This window comes from Neoarius graeffei, chromosome 12 (genome assembly GCF_027579695.1).
Source record: "Neoarius graeffei isolate fNeoGra1 chromosome 12, fNeoGra1.pri, whole genome shotgun sequence".
Classification (NCBI taxonomy): domain Eukaryota; kingdom Metazoa; phylum Chordata; class Actinopteri; order Siluriformes; family Ariidae; genus Neoarius; species Neoarius graeffei.
In genome coordinates, this window is record NC_083580.1 from 13,943,359 (window position 1) to 13,966,300 (window position 22,942).

General features: G+C 42.4%; 1 protein-coding gene across 7 annotated transcripts in view; it reads right to left on the minus strand.

Moving 5' to 3' along the window:
- stxbp1a (syntaxin binding protein 1a) overlaps positions 1–22,942 on the minus strand; it is a 94,123-nt gene that overhangs the window by 9,980 nt on the left and 61,201 nt on the right. For all 7 annotated transcript variants that reach the window (XM_060935551.1, XM_060935550.1, XM_060935549.1 and 4 more), the window contains 9 exons: positions 19,575–19,682; positions 19,431–19,491; positions 18,359–18,424; positions 18,169–18,249; positions 10,333–10,471; positions 10,133–10,242; positions 9,944–10,045; positions 9,503–9,588; positions 4,124–4,278 (listed from right to left, as the gene is read on the minus strand). In XM_060935551.1, the coding sequence (XP_060791534.1) occupies positions 4,124–4,278; positions 9,503–9,588; positions 9,944–10,045; positions 10,133–10,242; positions 10,333–10,471; positions 18,169–18,249; positions 18,359–18,424; positions 19,431–19,491; positions 19,575–19,682 (908 nt within the window). The remainder of the gene's footprint in view (positions 1–4,123; positions 4,279–9,502; positions 9,589–9,943; positions 10,046–10,132; positions 10,243–10,332; positions 10,472–18,168; positions 18,250–18,358; positions 18,425–19,430; positions 19,492–19,574; positions 19,683–22,942) is intronic.

Genomic DNA, 22,942 nt, shown 5'->3' on the forward strand with positions numbered 1-22,942 from the left:
GCCTTCAATTCTCCTTTAAATCTAATTCACCTTAAAGCAATCTGAACTTCTGTCAACTTCCAACAAACAAGCACTCACAAAGGAAATTTCAACGGTCCAAGTGTTATTTGAAACTGCTCAAACTTTATATATATATATATATATATATATATATATATATATAATCTCATTATCTCTAGCCGCTTTATCCTGTTCTACAGGGTCGCAGGCAAGCTGGAGCCTATCCCAGCTGACTACGGGCGAAAGGCGGGGTACACCCTGGACAAGTCGCCAGGTCATCACAGGGCTGACACATAGACACAAACAACCATTCACATTCACACCTACAGTCAATTTAGAGTCACCAGTTAACCTAACCTGCATGTCTTTGGACTGTGGGGGAAACCGGAGCACCCGGAGGAAACCCACGCGGACACGGGGAGAACATGCAAACTCCGCACAGAAAGGCCCTCGCCGGCCACGGGGCTCGAACCCGGACCTTCTTGCTGTGAGGCGACAGCGCTAACCACTACACCACCGTGCCGCCCCTATATATATATATATATATATATATATATATATATAGTGGTGCTTGAAAGTTTGTGAACCCTTTAGAATTTTCTATATTTCTGCATAAATGAGACATAAAACATCATCAGATTTTCACACAAGTCCTAAAAGTAGATAAAGAGAACCCAGTTAAACAAATGAGACAAAAATATTATACTTGGTCATTTATTTATTGAGGAAAATGATCCAATATTACACATTTGTGAGTGGCAAAAGTATGTGAACCTCTAGGATTAGCAGTTAATTTGAAGGTGAAATTAGAGTCAGGTGTTTTCAATCAATGGGATGACAATCAGGTGTGAGTGGGCACCCTGTTTTATTTAAAGAACAGGGCTCTATCAAAGTCTGATCTTCACAACACATGTTTGTGGAAGTGTATCATGGCACAAACAAAGGAGATTTCTGAGGACCTCAGAAAAAGTGTTGTTGATGCTCATCAGGCTGGAAAAGGTTACAAAACCATCTCTAAAGAGTTTGGACTCCACCAATCCACAGTCAGACAGACTGTGTACAAATGGAGGAAATTCAAGATCATTGTTACCCTCCCCAGGAGTGGTCGACCAACAAAGATCACTCCAAGAGCAAGGCGTGTAATAGTCGGCGAGGTCACAAAGGACCCCAGGGTAACTTCTAAGCAACTGAAGGCCTCTCTCACATTGGCTAATGTTAATGTTCATGAGTCCACCATCAGGAGAACACTGAACGACAATGGTGTGCATGGCAGGGTTGCAAGGAGAAAGCCACTGCTCTCCAAAAAGAACATTACTGCTCATCTGCAGTTTGCTAAAGATCACATGGACAAGCCAGAAGGCTATTGGAAAAATGTTTTGTTGACGGATGAGACCAAAATAGAACTTTTTGGTTTAAATGAGAAGTGTTATGTTTGGAGAAAGGAAAACACTGCATTCCAGCATAAGAACCTTATCCCATCTGTGAAACATGGTGGTGGTAGTATCATGGTTTGGGCCTGTTTTGCTGCATCTGGGCCAGGATGGCTTGCCATCATTGATGGAACAATGAATTCTGAATTATACCAGTGTATTCTAAAGGAAAATGTCAGGACATCTGTCCATGAACTGAATCTCAAGAGAAGGTGGGTCATGCAGCAAGACAATGACCCTAAGCACACAAGTCGTTCTACCAAAGAATGGTTAAAGAAGAATAAAGTTAATGTTTTGGAATGGCCAAGTCAAAGTCCTGACGTTAATCCAATCGAAATGTTGTGGAAAGACCTTAAGCGAGCAGTTCATGTGAGGAAACCCACCAACATCCCAGAGTTGAAGCTGTTCTGTATGGAGGAATGGGCTAAAATTCCTCCAAGCCGGTGTGCAGGACTGATCAACAGTTACCGCAAATGTTTAGTTGCAGTTATTGCTGCACAAGGGGGTCACACCAGATACTGAAAGCAAAGGGTCACATACTTTTGCCACTCACAGATATGTAATATTGGATCATATTCCTCAATAAATAAATGACCAAGTATAATATTTTTGTCTCATTTATTTAACTGGGTTCTCTTTATCTCCTTTTAGGACTTGTGTGAAAATCTGATGATGCTTTAGGTCATATTTATGCAGAAATATAGAAAATTCTAAAGGGTTCACAAACTTTCAAGCACCACTGTATATAATTAGAATTGACTGTTAAGAAACGCTCCTGGATGTTAGAATTGGCCTGTTTTACTGCCCTGAAAAATGGGAAAAAGTCATCTTTGAAAGAGAAGACAACAGTGTTTGAGGTTCATGGTAGAATATCAGTTCAATGTACAAAGCTCTGCTTCTGAACTACGCCAACGGAAATACAGATTTCCTTTATATGGCACCTTTAAATCCGAATACCAATATTTGGCGTAATAAACACGTACAGATGCAGATAGTAGCATTGTGTTACAGCCTACTACAGTACGTAGGTACAGGAATGCAAGTCTGACCTGCTGGCTTGATAGATCTGAAGCAAAAAGTGAAGTCTGCAAAGCTGGGAGTCTTTTTAATTAATTAATTTTCATTACAGTACTGGAAATTACAACCCAGCTTTATCAACGCTATTATTATTTATTATTGTGTTGAGCGTTTTTGTCGAGTTACTTAAATGGGTTAATCTAAATCTCAATAACTTTAAAACAAGTCGGCTTGTAAATGTCACTTTGGACCTAATGGGCTCTGTGAATGGAAATGTTATGGAGGAAAAATGCCCTGTATGCTCTAATAAATAGCCAGATTATTTTTGTACACATTTAAGGGTCATTCTAGAATTACACGGGGTACATTTCACGTCTCCGAGATAAACCTTTTGTTATTTTCCACAAAAGAAATCTTTATTGAATGAGTTTGGAACAATAATGCAAATTCTGACAAACTTTCACCAATAGCAATGCTTGATGTACATTTTGGACCCGATTTATCCATAAAACATTAACTAAATGACCCCACCCCTCCCCCCACCTTACTGTATTCGACTCCTGATTCATACGTTCAGCTCGAATAAACATGAAGTGATTCAGTCTAAGAATCTGTTTTTTGGAGCTTATTCTATTAACTGTAAAAAAGTCAGTTGCATAGAACGTCTATTTTCTTTATCATGTGAAATTTCAGGAATAAAAAAAATATATTTTTATCCGTCCCAATGTTCTTGTCAACTCTGTTTACTCTGTTTTAAAACCGCATAAAATCCACAAAGACTTAATAATACACATGACACCTACACTGAGTGATGTCACTTCCTCTGGCGGGAAACTTCAGGAGTTATGTTGTGTTTCTTCTTTCGTTAATTTGAACAAAATGTTGCGGATACACCGACAGTAGATTAATTATTCGTCAAATCTGTTATTGTGATATCGGAGTGAATCTCTCGCTCATTTTTTAAAGACAAAAATATGATGAAAATCCAGAAAATTCTGTTTCTAGACATGCCATGTGGTAGCTAGTTTGAGGTTAGTACATGGAGTTAAGGCACAAAATGGTGGGGAATGTCAACTCTGTTACCGATTCTGTTAATGCATTGCCCAGTTTAACGATAACAGGGTTGACGATGGCTAACAGAGTCAACGCTTGAAATGTACCCGCAATTATAGAATGGGCCTTAAATAATGAGCCTAGTATTTGAATAGCTAGATTATGCTCATAAAATGCAACTGTACTGACGGGGTCCATGGAACTTTTTGGCTGTAAAAAATTGAGAGGCCCTGGTTTAAGGGGTTAAACTGGTCTTCTGTCTGCGGTCTGATTATTAGCAAACCAAACACTATGGTCACAGCAAAAACAGACAAAGCAGATTATTAATCTGCGACATTTATATTTCTGCTTTTAAACGTACATCGTCAACACGATCACACAATGAAAGTGTTTCCATGTTCTAGGAAAGCATTTCACTCAAATAACAGTAAGGAGATGTTTGTGAGCACTTGAGCACACATCTAAGCTCAAAAGTACATTACTGTCTCTGATTCATGTATCCGTGTCAGTAAAAATTAAGATCATCTTCAAAACTTTTGAAGAATAGACTGCATTGTAAAGGCTAATGTATGTAAATGCTATCCCTGCATGTACCCACTATCACCTCCAGGTTACATACTCACCGATGATGGCTTCCCATTTCCCGTTGGCCTGTGTGACCTCATAGGCGCAGCGCATCTCGCTGAAAGACACTCCACCAATGATGAAGACAATGACACGTGGCCCAGTGCGGTACTCTCCAGGGGTCTTATTCTTGTGCCAGTGGCCATACCGGGCACTGCCAGGAAAGGGATGTGTTAATGGGCAAGAACACTGCTCTAAAGAAGGCGAACAGCAGCAGTCTTCTGTCTTTAATCGCAATGGCACTAAATGCAGGCGAGCACATTACATTCTAAGACTGCTGATCTCTCCTCCCAACCAGTGAATTATTTTATGGTGTGCAGTAAAGCCAGCGTTAGGCTGGTACTCTCTGAACAGCAGAGGTGGACAGTAACGAAGTACATTTACTTGAGTACTGTACTTAAGTATGCTTTTTGAGTATCTGTACTTTACTTGAGCATTATTTTTGTTGGAAACTTTTGACTTTAACTTCACTATATTTGAAAGACAAATATCGTACTTTTCACTCCACTACATTTCTGTCAAGGTCCTCGTTATTCGTTACTATGAAGCAGCTTTGAAAGTGGATGTTTTTTCTTTTCTTTTCTAAAACGTGATTGGTTTTTTTCCCAGGTGACACTGAGACAGCCGATCAGTAATCACTAAGGTCACGTCACGTTCATAGACTGTATAAAATCAAGTTCACTGATTTCTCAGCAGCATTATTTGAACACGATTGTTCAGTTGATGGCAGAATAGAAGGAGGCAGTTTTTCTTGGGAATGCACACACCCATGACCATACCTTGAACCCGTGTTTCAGTTTTCTGAAAGGATTACAGATTCGTTTCGTTTTAAATGTTTGCTTTGCATACATGTCAACCTTTGGTCAATCAAACCTGTATAACCAACCTCCAAAATCCATATTTCCCTTATAAAATCCATATAAGATGCAAATTAAAATAATTTACCTAAAATTTGAATGATAATTAACAATGATATATCCCAGTTACGGCGGCACGGTGGTGTAGTGGTTAGCGCTGTCGCCTCACAGCAAGAAGGTCTGGGTTCGAGCCCCGGGGCCGGCGAGGGCCTTTCTGTGTGGAGTTTGCATGTTCTCCCCGTGTCCGCGTGGGTTTCCTCCGGGTACTCCGGTTTCTCCCACAGTCCAAAGACATGCAGGTTAGGTTAACTGGTGACTCTAAATTGACCGTAGGTGTGAATGTGAGTGTGAATGGTTGTCTGTGTCTATGTGTCAGCCCTGTGATGACCTGGCGACTTGTCCAGGGTGTACCCCGCCTTTCGCCCGTAGTCAGCTGGGATAGGCTCCAGCTTGCCTGCGACCCTGTAGAAGGATAAAGCGGCTAGAGATAATGAGATGAGATGAGATATCCCAGTTACTTTTTATTCAATATTAATAACAATAAACCTTCAGAATGAATACAAAGCTCCAATGTTTGACAAAAACACAAAGTGTTATCAGCGTAGTTACGAAGGAAATACTTCTTTGTTTGGAGACAGGTTTCACCGAGCGGCTATTATGCGCGAGACTTCATATTAGCCACAAAGTCAGGAAAATCTGTTCGTAAAATTACGTTATAATGACCAAATACAATGAAAAGTATTTTTCCAGTCTCACCTGTGAAAGGTAATCCCATGTGATCTCGTTTGGACGGTAAACCTGTTGGTACAGTTAAACGCAGCACATGAATGAGGCATCTTTATTCTCGGCTACTGTCTAGACGCTATACCAGAGACGGCTGAAGAATCTCCACTTTGCCACATCCAGTATGGCGGGGAGGATGACGTATGATTCTACGCAGAAGGCGGCGTCTATGTTTATATGTCTATGACTTCACGTTGGCGGGATTCTCGCAATGCGGTGTGCGCATGATCAAAAGTGGAACGAAGTCTCGCTACCACAAGATAACGCACGATTTCATAAGACTCTTTACTGCCTGTCTGTGGTGTACAGTATGTTTGTAAATGTTATGCGCTCTTTTATCATCATGGGAATTGATTATAGCTCTAAATAAATATTGAAGTTTTTTTAAAGAATCCGTATAACTTTATTTATACGCCCGTATACTACGTTTATTGAATCAAATCTGTATAAAATACGGACGTTCCGTATAGGTTGACATGTATGGCTTTGCTTGCCTAAAACGAACCACTTCACAGCCTACAAAAGTTTTCCGTCCAACCTGTGGAAGCATATTGAGGAATGTAAACATTTTATTCCAAGAGAAAGCTTGCAATGAAGTTGTCTGTGCTTTTAGAGCTAGCGATAACGTTGCAATAGCTATGCAGTCTGGTTAATCAAATGACTTTCGATGGATTTGCCCGCCCAGTTGCCATAGCCTTGTCCGCAGCTAACAGTGACACTGTTAGTTAGCATGTACAAATGGAGTTACGCTAACATGAATAACGTTAACTTATCTGAAGTCCTTTCAGAAATATGCTTTAGTATAATCTTGCCAAATAAATAGAATGTAGAAATCTTTATTTTCTAGTAGCGTTAGCTACCCAATATGATTTTGAGTTTGAAAAGAGTTTGCTAGCATGTCAGGTGGAGCTTCAGCGCTACAGGTTCTACACGCTACTCAGTAAATCCAGTAGGTTGTTTCAGAAGCGTTAGGTTTTGTAAGCGTTGTGGCAATAATACAACAATGCATTGACAGAAAATGTACTTCCATCCATCCATCCATCCATCCATTATCTGTAGCTGCTTGTCCTGTTCCACAGGGCCACAGGCAAGCTGGAGCCTATCCCAGCTGACTATGGGCGAGAGGCAGGGTACACCCTGGACAAGTCGCCAGGTCAAAAATGTACTTTTAATACTTAAGTATTTTTAAAAGCAAGTACTTCAGTACTTTGACTTAAGTAAAAATTTTACTTTACAACTTTCACTTGTGGGCCGCACGGTGGTGTAGTGGTTAGCGCTGTCGCCTCACAGCAAGAAGGTCCGGGTTCGAGCCTCGTGGCTGGCGAGGGCCTTTCTGTGTGGAGTTTGCATGTTCTCCCCATGTCCGCGTGGGTTTCCTCCGGGTGCTCCGGTTTCCCCCACAGTCCAAAGACATGCAGGTTAGGTTAACTGGTGACTCTAAATTGAGCGTAGGTGTGAATGTGAGTGTGAATGGTTGTCTGTGTCTATGTGTCAGCCCTGTGATGACCTGGCGACTTGTCCAGGGTGTACCCCGCCTTTCGCCCGTAGTCAGCTGGGATAGGCTCCAGCTTGCCTGCGACCCTGTAGAACAGGATAAAGCAGCTAGAGATAATGAGAGATGAGAACTGTCACTTGTATTGGAGTAACATTTGACCAGTGGGGTCTGTACTTTGACTTAAGTAATGAAGTTGGGTACTTTGTCCACCTCTGCTGAACAATATTTCTTCAGTGTCAGTATGAATAAAACAGTAAGAACAGTAATGACTTCCACAGACAGTATGTTGCTGAAGCATCATAAACTGATTGATTCTCGGTGATGTCTGTACTCTATTACCCAAAAGAAGTGTGTGTGAATAAATAAGCATGAATATTCGCCCATTCTGCTTGATTCTTGGCAGTGATGAAACACACTTCCGCTAGTCCTCGGACCTACGGTATTCTCTAAATAAGTCAACAGCATAATGAGAAGGGAAAGGAGTGTCAACGCTGAGGATCTGGAAGCTAATCGATAAATAAATGCAAAAATTTTGTGTTGGCGTCAGTGACTAACTTAATCAAAAATAATTCTCCACTTTTTTTTTAACAGTTTTTATCTACCACATCTGTAAAATACATGTGGTGGCCTCGGAGAACCTTTACCAAGGAAGTCATGGCCAAATTATTAGGGAGCAGTTTTGGGGCCAAAATGTTGCCAGTTCGATTCCCTGGACCAGCAGGAATGGCTGAAGTGCCCTTGAGCGACGCACCTAACCCCCAGACTGCTCTGGGTATATTGTATGCCGCTCTGGATAAGAGCATTTGTCATGTAATGGTGAAACTCTTTTACATTTAAGTTATTCCATGAAATCGAGTCGTACATGAACTGATAGCTGATGAGGCGCGTAGCACCAAGTTGGCTATAACCTATATATGACGAGTTTGAGTGGAATAACTGTTTTATTCTATTCGCATTCACTGGATTTTGAGAAACAGAGCATTTTTATTGTTATTTTTTGCAAATTCGATAAATAAAAACTTCATACAAAACTTCCAACAAAATCATTTCCACTTACAATGTAAACAAACTGGCGAAATGACAGTAGCATTTTGTGAAAAATACGATAATAATTCTTGAAAGATAAAAAAAGATATATTCTTACCATCAAATACTTTTATTCCATATTTTGTTGCTGCTTTTTTTTTTGTATTTTTTGGGATTTTGTTTTCAAGTAGAGTTTTTATTTCGTCCTCGGTTGGTTCAGCAACACGCGCCGCCATTTTGTTTTCCTCTACTCGCGGTATATGATCTGATATCCTAGTAGTAGAGTAGCCAATCAGAGCGTGTGATTGCTCATATCCAGTGAATGTGGACAGAATAATTTCTATTATATACTCTACATGTATCTCAATCAGAAGTCAGTTCCAGCATTAGAAAGTCTGTTACTCCCAAAAGTGAAAAAGGAGAGAATGACTTTGAAAGACACTGCACATTCCTCTACAATTACAACTTAATCTCCATGTGGAAAAACACAATGACTGCTATATTTTAAAGTATTAAAGAATAAAGTTTACAATTGAAACACAAGCCTAATCATCATCTCTTCACTTGATTTTATCATCGGCCAGGAAATAAGGTCCTTCCTCAGTGTGATATTTGCAGGAAGATAGCAAAGACAAGATCTGCAAGTAAATAAAAACATTTTTCTTGTCATTTTAGTTGAATTATAGTGATGGATTCTTAAAGAAGAGGGGTTAATATATGTATTTGGCAAAAGAAAACAATATTGTGACCTGATTTTTCGTCTTTTTTTTTGGCTGTTTGTTCAAATTCAGACGCAGCGAGACCCGACAGGTTTTCCCAGAGCGCCACACACACACACACACACATATATATATATATATATATATATATATATATATATATATATGCAATTAATACAAGTAAGAATTTCTATATGTTTGTAATACAGTATTTACTGATCAAACTCAAGACAACTGCTCCTAGTGTTTGAGTTTCAAGTAGATGTGTTGTCTGTTGTTTTGTCAGTACAGGAAAATGTGTCAAAAATGATTCAGTGGAAAGGGATTTGGTTGAAAAACTCGAGCGTACCTTAAATGCAAAAAAAGGTACATGTCGTCTCATGGCTCTAGTCACGGATCACTGATTGATCTGTTCTCCCTCCCCCTCTACCCACACAGATGCCTATTGAGCCTTCCTGCTTCAGTCTTTTCATTGTGTGTGTGTGTGTGTGTGTGTACCTGACTGCGGAGGTGCTAAACGAGGAGGATGAGCGAGTCGAGATGTAAGGATAGTGCTTGGTGTCCAGCTTGTCATCAATGGCATCCTGTGAAATCCATGAGGGTGTGTGTGTGTGTGTGTGTGTATAGACGTGCCCAAGAAAAGCAAAATGGAAACAGAACAGATAGTTTTAACAATTATTATTAACAGATATTATGAACAATTGTTTCAGTTATTTACTGATTTGATCCTCTTGTTTTTTGTCACCATTTTATAAAAGCAATAAGCCACGCGAGGTTGTGTGTCACGCCACTCGAGCGATTTTATCATGGGTAAGGTGGTTTTAGCCACTTGGCTTAGCATCGTGACAAAGAACCCATGATAAAATCAGTGTAACACACACCCTCGAGTGGTTTATTGCTTTTACGCACATCCAGGCCTGAAGTGAGGGTGCGTTTTACCTCAATGATGTCCTTGACCAGTGGGGTCCAGCGAGAGAGCTGGTAGGTCTGCTCACTCACACGCTCCTTGCGGTCCATCTTCTTCCCCCGGCGCAGAGTGGACTGGAGCATGTACACATGAAAGAGCATTGAGCAGAAAAACAGTGAGCAAAGCATCAAGAGCAAAGAGAGAGAGAGAGAGAGTCTCACATCTGTGATGATGGGGACACCCAAGTGAGCCATGTTGGTGATGATCTCACTGTCCTCAGGAGGGATCTGTGCATGCTGGATTAGCTTGTTCAGGTTCTCCTCTGTGATTCCTAGTGACCACACACACACACACACACAAAAGATTGTTCCTGCAACTGAACCTAACATTGTACAAGTGTGTGTGTGATTGTCTCCCTTACCATTCTTGAGGAAAATATAGAGCAGGATGATGCGGATCTTGTCATAAGTAGTGACGCTGGCATCAAGCAGAATAGGCACAATGGCCCTCATGGGGTCCTTAATCTTCTCCCCTTCTGCATCTGTTCCCATGGCCAGGTCCTGCACAATGGCAGCAATGTAAGGGTTTGTTAGCAGTATTTGAGAGATTTTTTCCATGGTTACAAAGTACTGATACTGGAAACTCCTTCTGTGAATGTTATATAAATGAAATAGAGAGCGTCTCACGTCCATCATGTCCATATCGATGGATATACTCTTTTCTTTATTACATAATAATGCAGTTTTAATCAGATTATCATTAGTCTTAGATTATGTGTCCCATCCACCATACAAGTCCAAGTTAATGAGTTGTTTCTTCTTCTTCTTCGTCTTCTGGCTGTTCCCGTTAGGGGTCACTACAGTGGATAATGTCCCTCCATTTCCTCCTGTCCTCCATATCTTTTTCTGTCCCACCAACTGTCCTCATGTCCTCCTTCACCACATCCATAAATCTCATCTTTGGCCTTCCTCTTTTCCTTCTACCTTGCAACTCCATCTCCAGCATTCTTTTCCCAATATACCCTGGATGTCTCCTCTATACGTGTCCAAACCATCTCAATCTCGCCTCTTATCCCACTTTGTCTCCAAGCCGTCCTACATGTCCTGTCCCTCTAATATACTTGTTTCTAATCCTGTCCAACTTTGTCACTTCCAGTGAGAATCTCAACATCTTCATCTCCGTTAACTCCAGTTCAGTTCACCTCCTGTCTTTTGGTTAGTGCTACTGTCTCCAAACCATACAACATGGCTGCTCTTACTACTATCTTGTTCACTTTCCCTTTCACTCTTTCTGTCACAAATCACTCCTGACATCCCCCTCTCCTCCATCCATTCCAACCTGCTTGCACTTTCTTCTTCATTTCTCTTCCGCACTCACCATTACTTTGTACAGCTGACCCCAAATATTTGAACTCAGCTGCTGTTCCTTGTAGCTGTACCATTCCACTGTCCTCCCCCTCATTCATGCACATGTACTCTGTCTTACTTTCATTCCCCTTCTCTCTACCACTTGCTTCCTGTTCTCACTTCAGATCACAAGCAATCATTGTCCATGGGGCCTCTTGCCTGGTGTCGTCTGTCAACCTGTCCATTACCGCTGCAAACAGGAAAGGGCTTAGAGCCGAGCCCTGGTGCAATCCAACATCCACTTTAAATGCCTCTGTCATTCCCAGTGCACATCTCACTGCTGTCACACTGTCCTCATACATATCCTGCACCAATCTCACATACTTCTCCGCCACTCCTGATTTCCTCCTCTCTCAGCACCCTGTCTTATGTCTTCTCTAAATCCACAAACACACAATGCAGCTCCTTCTGGCCTTCTCTATGCTTTTACATCAACATTCTCAAAGCAAATATTGCATCTGTAGTTAGGCATATCAGATCTAAATTCAATCCAAATTGCTCGAAACAGCTCTCACTAGATTCAGAATTGAATGCAGAACAACATACTTTTTACAGAATTAAAATGTGTTTATCTGTTCTTGAGATTACAAATCAAAGATTGAGAAAAATGGCTTAGTTTTTAGAAAGCTGATGTAATATTCTGTATTAGAAAAAAATGGGGGCGGCACGGTGGTGTAGTAGTTAGTGCTGTCGCCTCACAGCAAGAAGGTCCGGGTTCGAGCCCTGTGGCCGGCGAGGGCCTTTCTGTGCGGAGTTTTCCTCCGGGTGCTCCAGTTTCCCCCACAGTCCAAAGACATGCAGGTTAGGTTAACTGGTGACTCTAAATTGACCGTAGGTGTGAATGTGAGTGTGAATGGTTGTGTGTGTCTATGTGTCAGCCCTGTGATGACCTGGCGACTTGTCCAGGGTGTACCCCGCCTTTCACCCGTAGTCAGCTGGGATAGGCTCCAGCTTGCCTGCGACCCTGTAGAACAGGATAAAGCGGCTAGAGATAATGAGATGAGATGAGTATTTAATTGGTATTAATTATGCTAATTTGAGAAACATTAAATCGGTACACTCAATAAAAAAGTAATAAAAGATTATTTCTAAACCCCTCTTTGTGCTCTGGAGGCCTTTGTATTTCTCAAAAGTACGGCCTACTAGTGTTTATATTAAAGAATATAAATGATTATTTCGATTAATATTTACAGCTTTCAAGGTGAACCTCGAAAAAACTGTGTGAGCCACATCCAATAAACAATTCACATTACTTGAACTGAAATTGACACTCGTGTTTCTGACTTCCGTTTTTTTTTAAATATTATTCCGACCACGAAGATCTCAATATTTTTCATCAAAACAACTATGGTTATATTCTAAAATGGTTATTTATTTACATGAATCAGTTGGATTTGAAAAAATAAGTAGGTAAAGCTATGAAAACTCACTTCAAAGTCTCTCATGAAGCATAACATCAAAACTAGCTGACAGAAAATTTTGCTGAATACTTCATCAGAAACAGTGACTACGTTTACATGCACATCCAAATCGAGCTGCTGTCGGTAATCGAGCTGAAGGTCCCAGCAGGGTGCCAGAGAAATCCAATCCTACATGCACACAATGAAATCGGGCTATTGTGTGAGGTGCATTGTGCACCCGAGCCACAGGTGGTGCAACACGCCCCATCGTGTTGGTACACTTCCGGTTGTCGTCATGAAGAAGAGCTATTCAAGAGTGTAAACAAAGTTATCAGTTCCGTGTTCTCCATTGCGCATTTTTCTCCCGTCCATGAATTTTAATATATTCAACTCCTTAAGCTGAATGAGCATGAACTCTGTCTCCTCATTGCTCCAGAAGTGCACGTTTCTGCTTGCCTGTAGCAGTGGGGGCGTGGTCAAGCACCGGTCTGTGACAGGAGGGCGGAGCCAGGGAAGGTGAGTGGCAGAATCACTTCACCTGACGGTAATTAACCTGTGTTTGTGTGTCTTCCCAGTAACCGCGCCCTATTTAAGGAGGCAGAGGGAGAGCAGAGGGGAGAGCTCATCCCGGGACTAGAACACAGCGCGCGTGTGTGTGTGTGTGTTTGTTTTTCTCTCAAGAATAAAAGTAGGCTGTTAAACTGAAAAGTCTGACAATAAAAAGCCTATTAGTACCAGAAGCTTTGTCCTGCCGTCCTCTGTGCTCCACCCACACTTCAGAGAGCTCTACATTGCCATTTTCTCTTCTTCGTTTGTTCTTCCTGACCTCTTCTGCTGCTCGCTACTACTGTTGTCATGCCGACCGAGGCTGTTGTGTTTCCCGCTTGTGGTCTCGTCACTCGTCACTTCCGGAAGTAGCTCGACAACTAGCTCGATAGGGTATACATGCACAAAGCAGCTCGGCAGAAATCGCATAAACTAGGTCGTGTAGCTCGATTCCGAGAAATCAAGTTCGGTTCAATTTCAGCTGAATTAAGGTGTATACATGGCATTTTGAACTTAGATTTCAGTCGAGCAACGGCAGAAATTCGATTCTCTCTATGTGCATGTAAACGTAGTGAGTGAGAGCGAGAGAACATCTCTATAAAAGTTATCTTATTGATATTCACGAGTAATCCAGTCAGAAACTAATCAGAAGAGAGAGAGAGCGAGCCTGACCGCTTTCCCGTGACTCAAAAAGCACTGGCAGTTTCCCGATGTCCCGTGAGCAGCGTATACTCTGTTGTACCAACTTCAACCTGCCATTACTCCCAAAGTACTGAACAGATTTTAACAAGATACATTTCTTTGGAAAGCAGAGATTACAAGCTTTTTAATGAAAGTATTCATGATAGAAAATGTTCAAGAGTTAAGCAATGACAGATTTTGAAACTTAGATGAACGTCTGCATGCACAATTTTCACAGCATGGCCAGCGAGCGTCTGATATGCCTACTTGTAGTACTCTTTCCTGGCATGAAACCATACTGAATGAGTCGTTACTACAGAAACAATAAGGTGTTCGAATGAGCATTACTCTCCAAGCTGCTGTTTATCAAAAACTGATCAATACTTACTGACCAATCAGATTTGAGAACAGCACTGTGGTATAAGCCATCATAAAATGCAAGATCCAATCATGTTCCGGCATGCAAATACAAGCCATCCAATGGTGGTTTGATAAGGAAGCGAGTGGGCGTGTATAAGATTCATCTCATCTCATCTCATTATCTCTAGCCGCTTTATCCTTCTACAGGGTCGCAGGCAATTCGACCCTGCTGGAGCCTATCCCAGCTGACTATGGGCGAAAGGCGGGGTACACCCTGGACAAGTCGCCAGGTCATCACAGGGCCGACACATAGACACAGACAACCATTCACACTCACATTCACACCTACGGTCAATTTAGAGTCACCAGTTAACCTAACCTGCATGTCTTTGGACTGTGGGGGAAACCGGAGCACCCGGAGGAAACCCACGCGGACACGGGGAGAACATGCAAACTCCGCACAGAAAGGCCCTCGCCGGCCACGGGGCTCGAACCCAGGACCTTCTTGCTGTGAGGTGACAGCGCTAACCACTACACCACCGTGTCGCCGTATAAGATTCATAGTGTTCAGAAAGTGTCAAAACTGCATGCACAATTTTCAAAAATGTTGAAGAATATTTTATTATTTAACATACAAATGTTATTTTTCACAGCAAGCTTTGAGTTGTTTTCTATGCGAAACCATTTTTGAAAAAGAACAATGTATAAAAATTTTTTTTAACGTTTCCTGATACTGATATATAAAATTTTGAGTGAGGAATGTTACAGTAACTACTAATTTAGAGACAAATTTAAACAGAATCCATGTCACTATGTGTGAGCTACAGTTATGACAGAGGTGCCAACATACACAATTTGGGCGTCACGGCTATGTATTGAAGCACAATTCTGGTGCTACACATAGACCTGAAAATAAAGTTTTTCAATCGGTTTTGCCTGTGTATCAGTGGCGGCTGGTAGTCTTTCAAACAGGGGAGGCTGGTCGGTTACGATATTTCCAGATTTTAAAAGAAAAAACATCAATTTTGCCCATACTCTTGCCTCTGATCTGGCTGATTGTTGGCAGGGTCACAAACTGTGAAATAACAGGTTCTTCTGGCCCATTAGCCTACTGTCCAATATACATGATGTTGGTGTTGGGGGGGGGGGGTATTTTAACATTTTACATTTTAAAATTGTGGCATGTTGTTTAAAAATTGATCATTATTGAAAGCAGCTCTTTGTCAGGAACCTCAGCAGTAGAGCTGGGTGCCACACATTTCATTCAATGACACTTTCCCTATATTTTACTTATTTTGGCTGAGAAATGTTTTATTGACAATTTTGATAACCCTTCACTTTTAATCCAGGTCTGTAGTGTGAAATGTTCTCGGCTGTGTTTTTGTTTAAAAATTTTTCCAAATTGTAGCTGTGTTTAATTCATATCCAGAAAAAATATATATTCCAATATAATATACTCAGCATAAACATTTTAAATAGATTCTATATTTTTGGTCCATCCATGACATATTACTAAAGTAGCCTATTTACTGTTGTTGATGTGGGTCACTTGCTGTTAGCCAATTCACTTTCTCGTACCAGGAGAGCTGAAAGGAACGAGTATTATTCCCTACCTTTTTCACCAAGTCAATTTGAGGCGTTGGGCTACCCTGGTCTTTAATTTTAATTTTTTCCTCGAAAGGAAGACTGGCAAATGGCTTCGCCAAAATTAAATCAGCAATGCTTGGCATCCGTGCGCAGCTTTCTTGCTAGCTGACTAGCCCCCTCAAGTTCAAGTTCAGTCACTCAAATAAACGAAATTTCTGGAACTAAGATAGCAAACTCGACAACACTATATTTACACTTTATTTACAATGAAAATATATACAAACTAAAAAAGCTGGTAGAAACCGTATGTAATGAATGAAATCGAAATGTAAGCCGATCTCTTACAATACACCACAGCACTTGCGAATCCACATGGGACTGAACTGAAACTCACTGCTGCCTGTCTATAGTTGAAACGAGCTGTCAATCAAAGAAAATATCCGGGCGCTTTCACCAATCACCAGTCTCCTCACGGAAACTTCCATGTCCCTCCCATGTGAGGCTCGGAGTCCGTAGGCGGGCGTTTTCGCAGTATTTGTCCAATAACCGTCTTGCATTTTGAGATTGAAAAGCGCATAGCTCCCAAATGCCATTGAAGTGCACTGAGGCTGGGAGTCCGTGAGACTCCGTGGGCAGGCGTTTTCGCAGTATTTGTCCAATAACCGTCTTGCATTTTGATATTGAAAAGCGCATAGCTCCCAAATGCCATTGAAGTCCACTGAGGCTGCGCTGCATCACGCTGTCACGAGGGGGAAAAACTCACGCGCACATTAAAGTTATAAGGGAATGATTTCGCACTGTAGTTGGGTTGAGCACATATATTTCTATGATTCTGGATCTGAAATAGCAATGTTATAAGGTCGGCTATAACATAAGCCTAGCGCAATTCATCCTACACGATGTTTGTCATTTTTAGAGGAGGCTGAGCCTCCCTCGTTGTCTTAGAGCAATCGCCCGTGCTGTGTATCGATTGAATCGACATATTTTCAGCGTTCGGACTGTTCCACGTGTCGTTGTTTACACCGATTCGGATCTCATCTCATTATCTCTAGCCGCTTTATCCTGTTCTACAGGGTCGCAGGCAAGCTGGAGCCTATCCCAGCTGACTACGGGCGAAAGGCGGGGTACACCCTGGACAAGTCACCAGGTCATTACAGGGCTGACACATAGACACAGACAACCATTCACACTCACATTCACACCTACGGTCAATTTAGAGTCACCAGTTAACCTAACCTGCATGTCTTTGGACTGTGGGGGAAACCGGAGCACCCGGAGGAAACCCACGCGGACACGGGGAGAACATGCAAACTCCGCACAGAAAGGCCCTCGCCGGCCACGGGGCTCGAATCCGGACCTTCTTGCTGTGAGGCGACAGCGCTAACCACTACACCACCGTGCCGCCCCACCGATTCGGATAATTCTGGGAATTCTGGGAATTTCCGTATCCTTGTGTAAGCTGCGCTGTGACTGACCATGAGGTGACTTGATTCATGCTCTCGGCCAATCACAGCGCGTATTAAATGCAGTGCTCAGAAATGCGCAGTAGTGATGCGTAGTCGTCTTCCTGGACGCAAACTGTCTTCATCGGTCATGTTCCAGAACTGAAACTTTCGATTTCTCTCTCAAACTAGTGTCAGGTGTGAAGTGAAGAGTCATACAACAGAAGTATGTTCAGGAATTAATTATTAATTTTGTTGTAATTGAAAGACCTTTTGTCTTTTACTCTGGCTTCTGTTGTTGATCATGATGAAACTACTGAAACACTATAGTACAGTACAAGCTCAGTGAGTTTGAACCCCTTTTATCTGAACATCCTCTTAGTCCCCAGAGAATTTGGATTTGGATAATTGAGCTTATACTGTACAGTAGACTCTGCATTTATTTTCCTCAATTGTTTTTTTTTTTCGTTTCGGTTGGGCACCAGATTTTCTTTGGCTAATCAGACACAAGGTACGCCACCACTCTTGCCGGAGCACTTGGGGGTTAGGTACCTTGCTCAAGGGCACTTCAGCCAGTCCTGCTGGTCCAGGGAATCGAACCAGTGACCTTTTGGTCCCAAAGCTGCTTATCTAACCATCAGGCCATAGCTTCCCACAAAGAATTTTCCTCAAAACCATTTTCCTCAAAAAGTAGCTCAAGATTGCACCTCTAAGCTTCCCTGAAATTTGGTTTCTGGGGTCCTCGGCGGCCCCCAGACCCCAGCCTGTTAGGAAGCTTTGCTGCGCTTGGAGATGCTACTCTTTTCATTTGTCAATGTCTTGAAGCGTGTGCTACCTGCTCAACACGGCACAGCTTGTCCACAGTGCCCTGATAATGCTTCATGCAGTCTTCAGCCAGCTGCAGGTGAGTAGAGTACTGCGGAGACATGGGCATTGAAGTGTTAGTGTTAATGCGATTAATAACAGCACTGCGCTGTTCTGTTTCAACACTGTTGTTTCTCAAGTGACTCAGTGTCCCCGCTCACCTTGCTGAGCTCTTTCTGATACTGCGGCATCTTCTTCAACATCTGAGACAAATCCCTCAGTGTGGTCTGAAATGCAGAATAAACACTTAAAACACCTGCACACACAACCCTGCTTTGTGTTAGAGAAATCAAAAGCTTAATATAGTCCATCGGGCTCCTGTATTACAGTTGCAAATAACACCCTTGCTTTAACATGAACGTGTGGGCATGTGTGCACTGTCAGTAATATTAAACTGCTGCTGCGTCCTTGGGGAGCGTTGTGTTGAGATGAGTCAGCCATCACAGCTCGGCTCAGCTCAGCAGACTACAGAACAGTCACGTACATACAGTTTTTCTACCCACATTCACTGGATATCAGCAATCATGAGCTCTGATTGGCTACTCTACTACTAGTATATCAGCTCATATACCGTGAGTGGAGAAAAAAACAAAATGGTGGCGCGTGTTGTTGAATCAACCGAGGACGAAATAAAATAAAAACTCTACTGGAAAACAAAACCCCAAAAAACGCAACAAAATATGGAATGAAAGTATCTGATGGTAAGGACGTATCTTTTTTTGTTGTTTTTCAGTTATTATTATTATTATTATTATTATAGCTTTTTTTTTCACAAATTCTACTGTAATTTCGCCGGTTTGTTTCGATTCTTCATTTTTAAGCATTAAAATTTCTTGAATTTTTTTTTTTTAGACTGGTTCAAAAGCTCAAAGATGGTTGAAAATGACATCACTGAACTGTCCAAGGAAGAATTAAATAAGCGTCTAAAGCTATTCTATACCTCGGCACGACAGCAAGACGGTACGTTCTACAAAAAAACAACACGAAACAATTTGTGCAGCCGTCGATAGGTTTTAAGAAGTCCGCCTAAGCGGAAATGATTTCGTTTTGTATAAAGTCTTTATTTCTTGAATTTGCAAAAATTAAAAATAAAAATGCTCTGTTTCTCAAAATCCAGTGAACGTGGATAGAATAAAACAGTTATTCCACTCAATCTCGTCGTACACGGTTTATAGCTCATGCACGACTCGATTTCGTGGAATAACTGTTAAATATACTCCTGCCTTCTTGTACCTTATCTCCAGTGTTCATTCGTTTGCTGGCTGAGAAATCCTTCAGCGATTTTGTCACCTCCCTGTAAAGGAATACAGCTTCTCCTGAGTATCTTTGACTATAAATGAGGAGAAAGAAACAATATCGAGAGAAGCAGCTACTCACTGAGACACCTCAGCAATGTGTTTGTGCCGCAGAGACACCCACAGATCATCGTCCTCATGGAGAAGCACCTCCTTCTCCCGAGAGTCTCCCATTCCACTGGTTTCGTACCTGCAACACAGTGTCCACACTGAAGCTTCAGCATCTCTCCATCATTAGGTAGAATCACAAATAACAGCAGGACTCGAGTTGAAATGTGTAGTTCATCTGCCACTATGGGATTTTTAAGAGGCAACATGGTATGACCATAAATGTGCTTCTGAAATCTGATCAGCTTCGTTCCAGTGGAGGGGAATTGTAATGTTACAGCATACAAAGACATCCTATCCAACTGTGTGCTTGTGTGACCAGCTGCAACACGCTCACTATTTATTATATAGACTATTCTACTGTTGTATATAGAGCACGATGTATGTAGTAGTCAGCAGAAGTAAAAGCACAACAGACTGAATTCAGAAAACACTTACTATAAGTGAGCGCTCATGCAAACATCGTCTCTTGTTACACAAATGACTTTACAAATGATCGACCAAACTGAAGACACAATAGTAGAGAAATGATAAAACGGATGTATTAAAAGCAATTAAGTGTTTGCATTACATTACAGACATTTAGCAGATGCTCTTATCCAGAACAGCCTGGGGAGCAGTTGTGGGTTAGGGGCCTTGCTCAAGGGCATTTCAGCCATTCTTACTGATTCAGGGACTTGAACTGGCAACCTTTTGGTCCCAAAGCTGCTTCTCTAACCATTAGGCCATGACTTTCTAGCAAATTTAGTATTTGTTGGCTTTAGTGGCTCTTTAATTCCAATTTTGTATTGATATTTATACACAGTACTGTGCAAAACTCTTAGGCATCCTATTTTTTTTTCTATACAAACTTTGTTATAGTCAAGTCAAGTCAACTTTATTGTCAAATATGCTATACATGCTCGACATACAGCACAGATGAAATTTCAGTCCTCTCTGACCCACGGTGCAAACAGGCAATGCCTCGTCTCGTCTCGTCTTCTTCCGCTTATCCGGAGCCGGGTCGCGGAGGCAGCAGTCTGAGCATGGAAGCCCAAACTTCCCTTTCCCCAGACACTTCGGCCAGCTCCTCGGGAAGAACACCGAGGCGTTCCCAGGCCAGCCGAGAGACATAGTCCCTCCAGCGTCTCCTGGGTCTTCCCCGGGGCCTCCTCCCGGGGGGACATGCCTGGAACACCTCCCCGGGGAGGCGTCCAGGAGGCATCCGAAAGAGATGCCCGAGCCATCTCAGCTGATTCCTCTTGATGTGGAGGAGCAGTACTCCGAGCTCCTCCCGAGTGACTGTGCTTCACACCCTATCTCTAAGGGAGCGCCCAGCCACCCTGCGAAGGAAACTCATTTCGGCCGCTTGTATCCGCGATCTTGTTCTTTCGGTCATTACCCAAAGCTCATGACCATAGATGAGAGTCGGAACGTAGATTGACCGGTAAATCGAGAGCTTCGCCTTTTGGCTCAGCTCCTTCTTCACCACAACAGACCAGTAAAGCGACCGCATCACTGCGGAGGCCGCACCGATCCGCCTGTCGATCTCACGCTCTATTCTTCCCCCACTCATGAACAAGATCCCGAGATACTTAAATTCCTCCACTTGAGGCAGGACTTCTCCACCAACCTGGAGAGGGCAAGCCACCCTTTTCCGGTCGAGAACCATGGCCTCGGACTTGGAGGTGCTGATTCTCATCCCAGCTGCTTCACACTTGACTGCAAACCGCCCCAGTGCATGCTGAAGGCCCCTCCTAGAACTGCCACCTTATTGTGGTGGAGGGGTTTGTGTGCTTGAATGATCCTAGGAGCTATGTTGTCGGGGGCATTACGCCCCTGTTAGGGTCTCCCAAGGCAGACAGGTCCTAGGTGACAGGCCAGACTAAGAGCAGTTCATCAAAACCCTTATGGATAAAATAAAATCAAGGACCGTGACGTTGCCCAGTATGGCGCAGCCAGGGCCCCACCCTGGAGCCAGGCCCGGGGTTGGGGCTCGTATGCGAGCGCTTGGTGGCCGGGCCTTTGCCCACGGGGCCTGGCCGGGCTCAGCCTGAAGCGGTGACGTGGGCCCGACCTCCTGTGGGTTCACCACCCACAGAGGTAGCCGTAGGGGACTGGTGCAGTGTGGATTGGGCGGCAGTCGAAGGCAGGTGCCTCGACGACCTGATCCCCGAACACAGGCAATGCAATAAATAAAAATAAAAATAGAATAATTGAAAAAACAAACAAACAATATAAACAGTATAAACACTCTAGATAGGAACTAGACATAGACTAAACACTCAGACAAACAATATAAACAGTATAAACACTAGATAAGAACTAGACATAGACTAAACACTCAGACAATATAAACAGTGTAAACACTGTTTCTGATTTCTGTTTTATGACTTCTACATTATTGAGTCAGTACAAAAACATTTTAGAGTTCCAAACGTTCGTTTTCCAGCACAAAATTAAACATTACAGGAAAAAAATGTTTGTATCTGAGCAGCATATTACATAAGAGAGTATTTTCCGGATTAAAAAGGAAAACATAATGAAGGCTGCTGGGTTTTGGTGCAAAATTAAGAAGCGAGTACGACAGTCAAAGTGTCCAGAAGAACTGTGGCTGGCTCTGCAAGATGCCCAGTAAAACCTACAGCTCATTTCCTTATCAAACTGCACTCACTATACCGGAGACTACTATTTTTAGCTTATCCAGCTGCAGGATCACAGGTCATTCGTCCGTCCACAATTTACAAAAATCGCTACTCCTCCTACGGGATTGATCGGATTTCGATCAAACTCACATACAATGTTTCCCGGGTAGGTGTGCATAAAAATTGTCGAGATGGGTGGCGTCACCCGTCATATTTATGATTTTATGGGTGTCTGAAATTTTTTGGGTGACCTGTCACATTAAACGCTACTCTTTGTAAACTGCTGTGACGTTTTCACTGAAATTCACCCAGAAGACTCTAAAGACACACCAACAAGAATTGTTCGCCAGGTGGCACCACCTACCATGGATGAGGCTACAGAGGGGTCACACGCAATTTCACGAAACTTGCTACTTCTCCTACAGGAGTGATCAGATTTTGATCAAACTCGTAGGGAATATTCTCCAGGTTGGTATGTCTAGAAGTTGTCAAGTTGGTGGTGCCACCTGTCATATTTACGATTTTATGGGCATCTGAAAATTTTGGGTGACTCGTCACACCAAACACTACGGTTCATAAACTGCTAGAATGTTTTCACCAAAACTCACCCAGAAGATTCTAAAGACATATTCCAACAAGAATTGCTCACCAGGTGGCGCCACCTGCCATGGATGCAGCTACACAGGGGTCACGTGCAATTTCACAAAAATCGCTACTC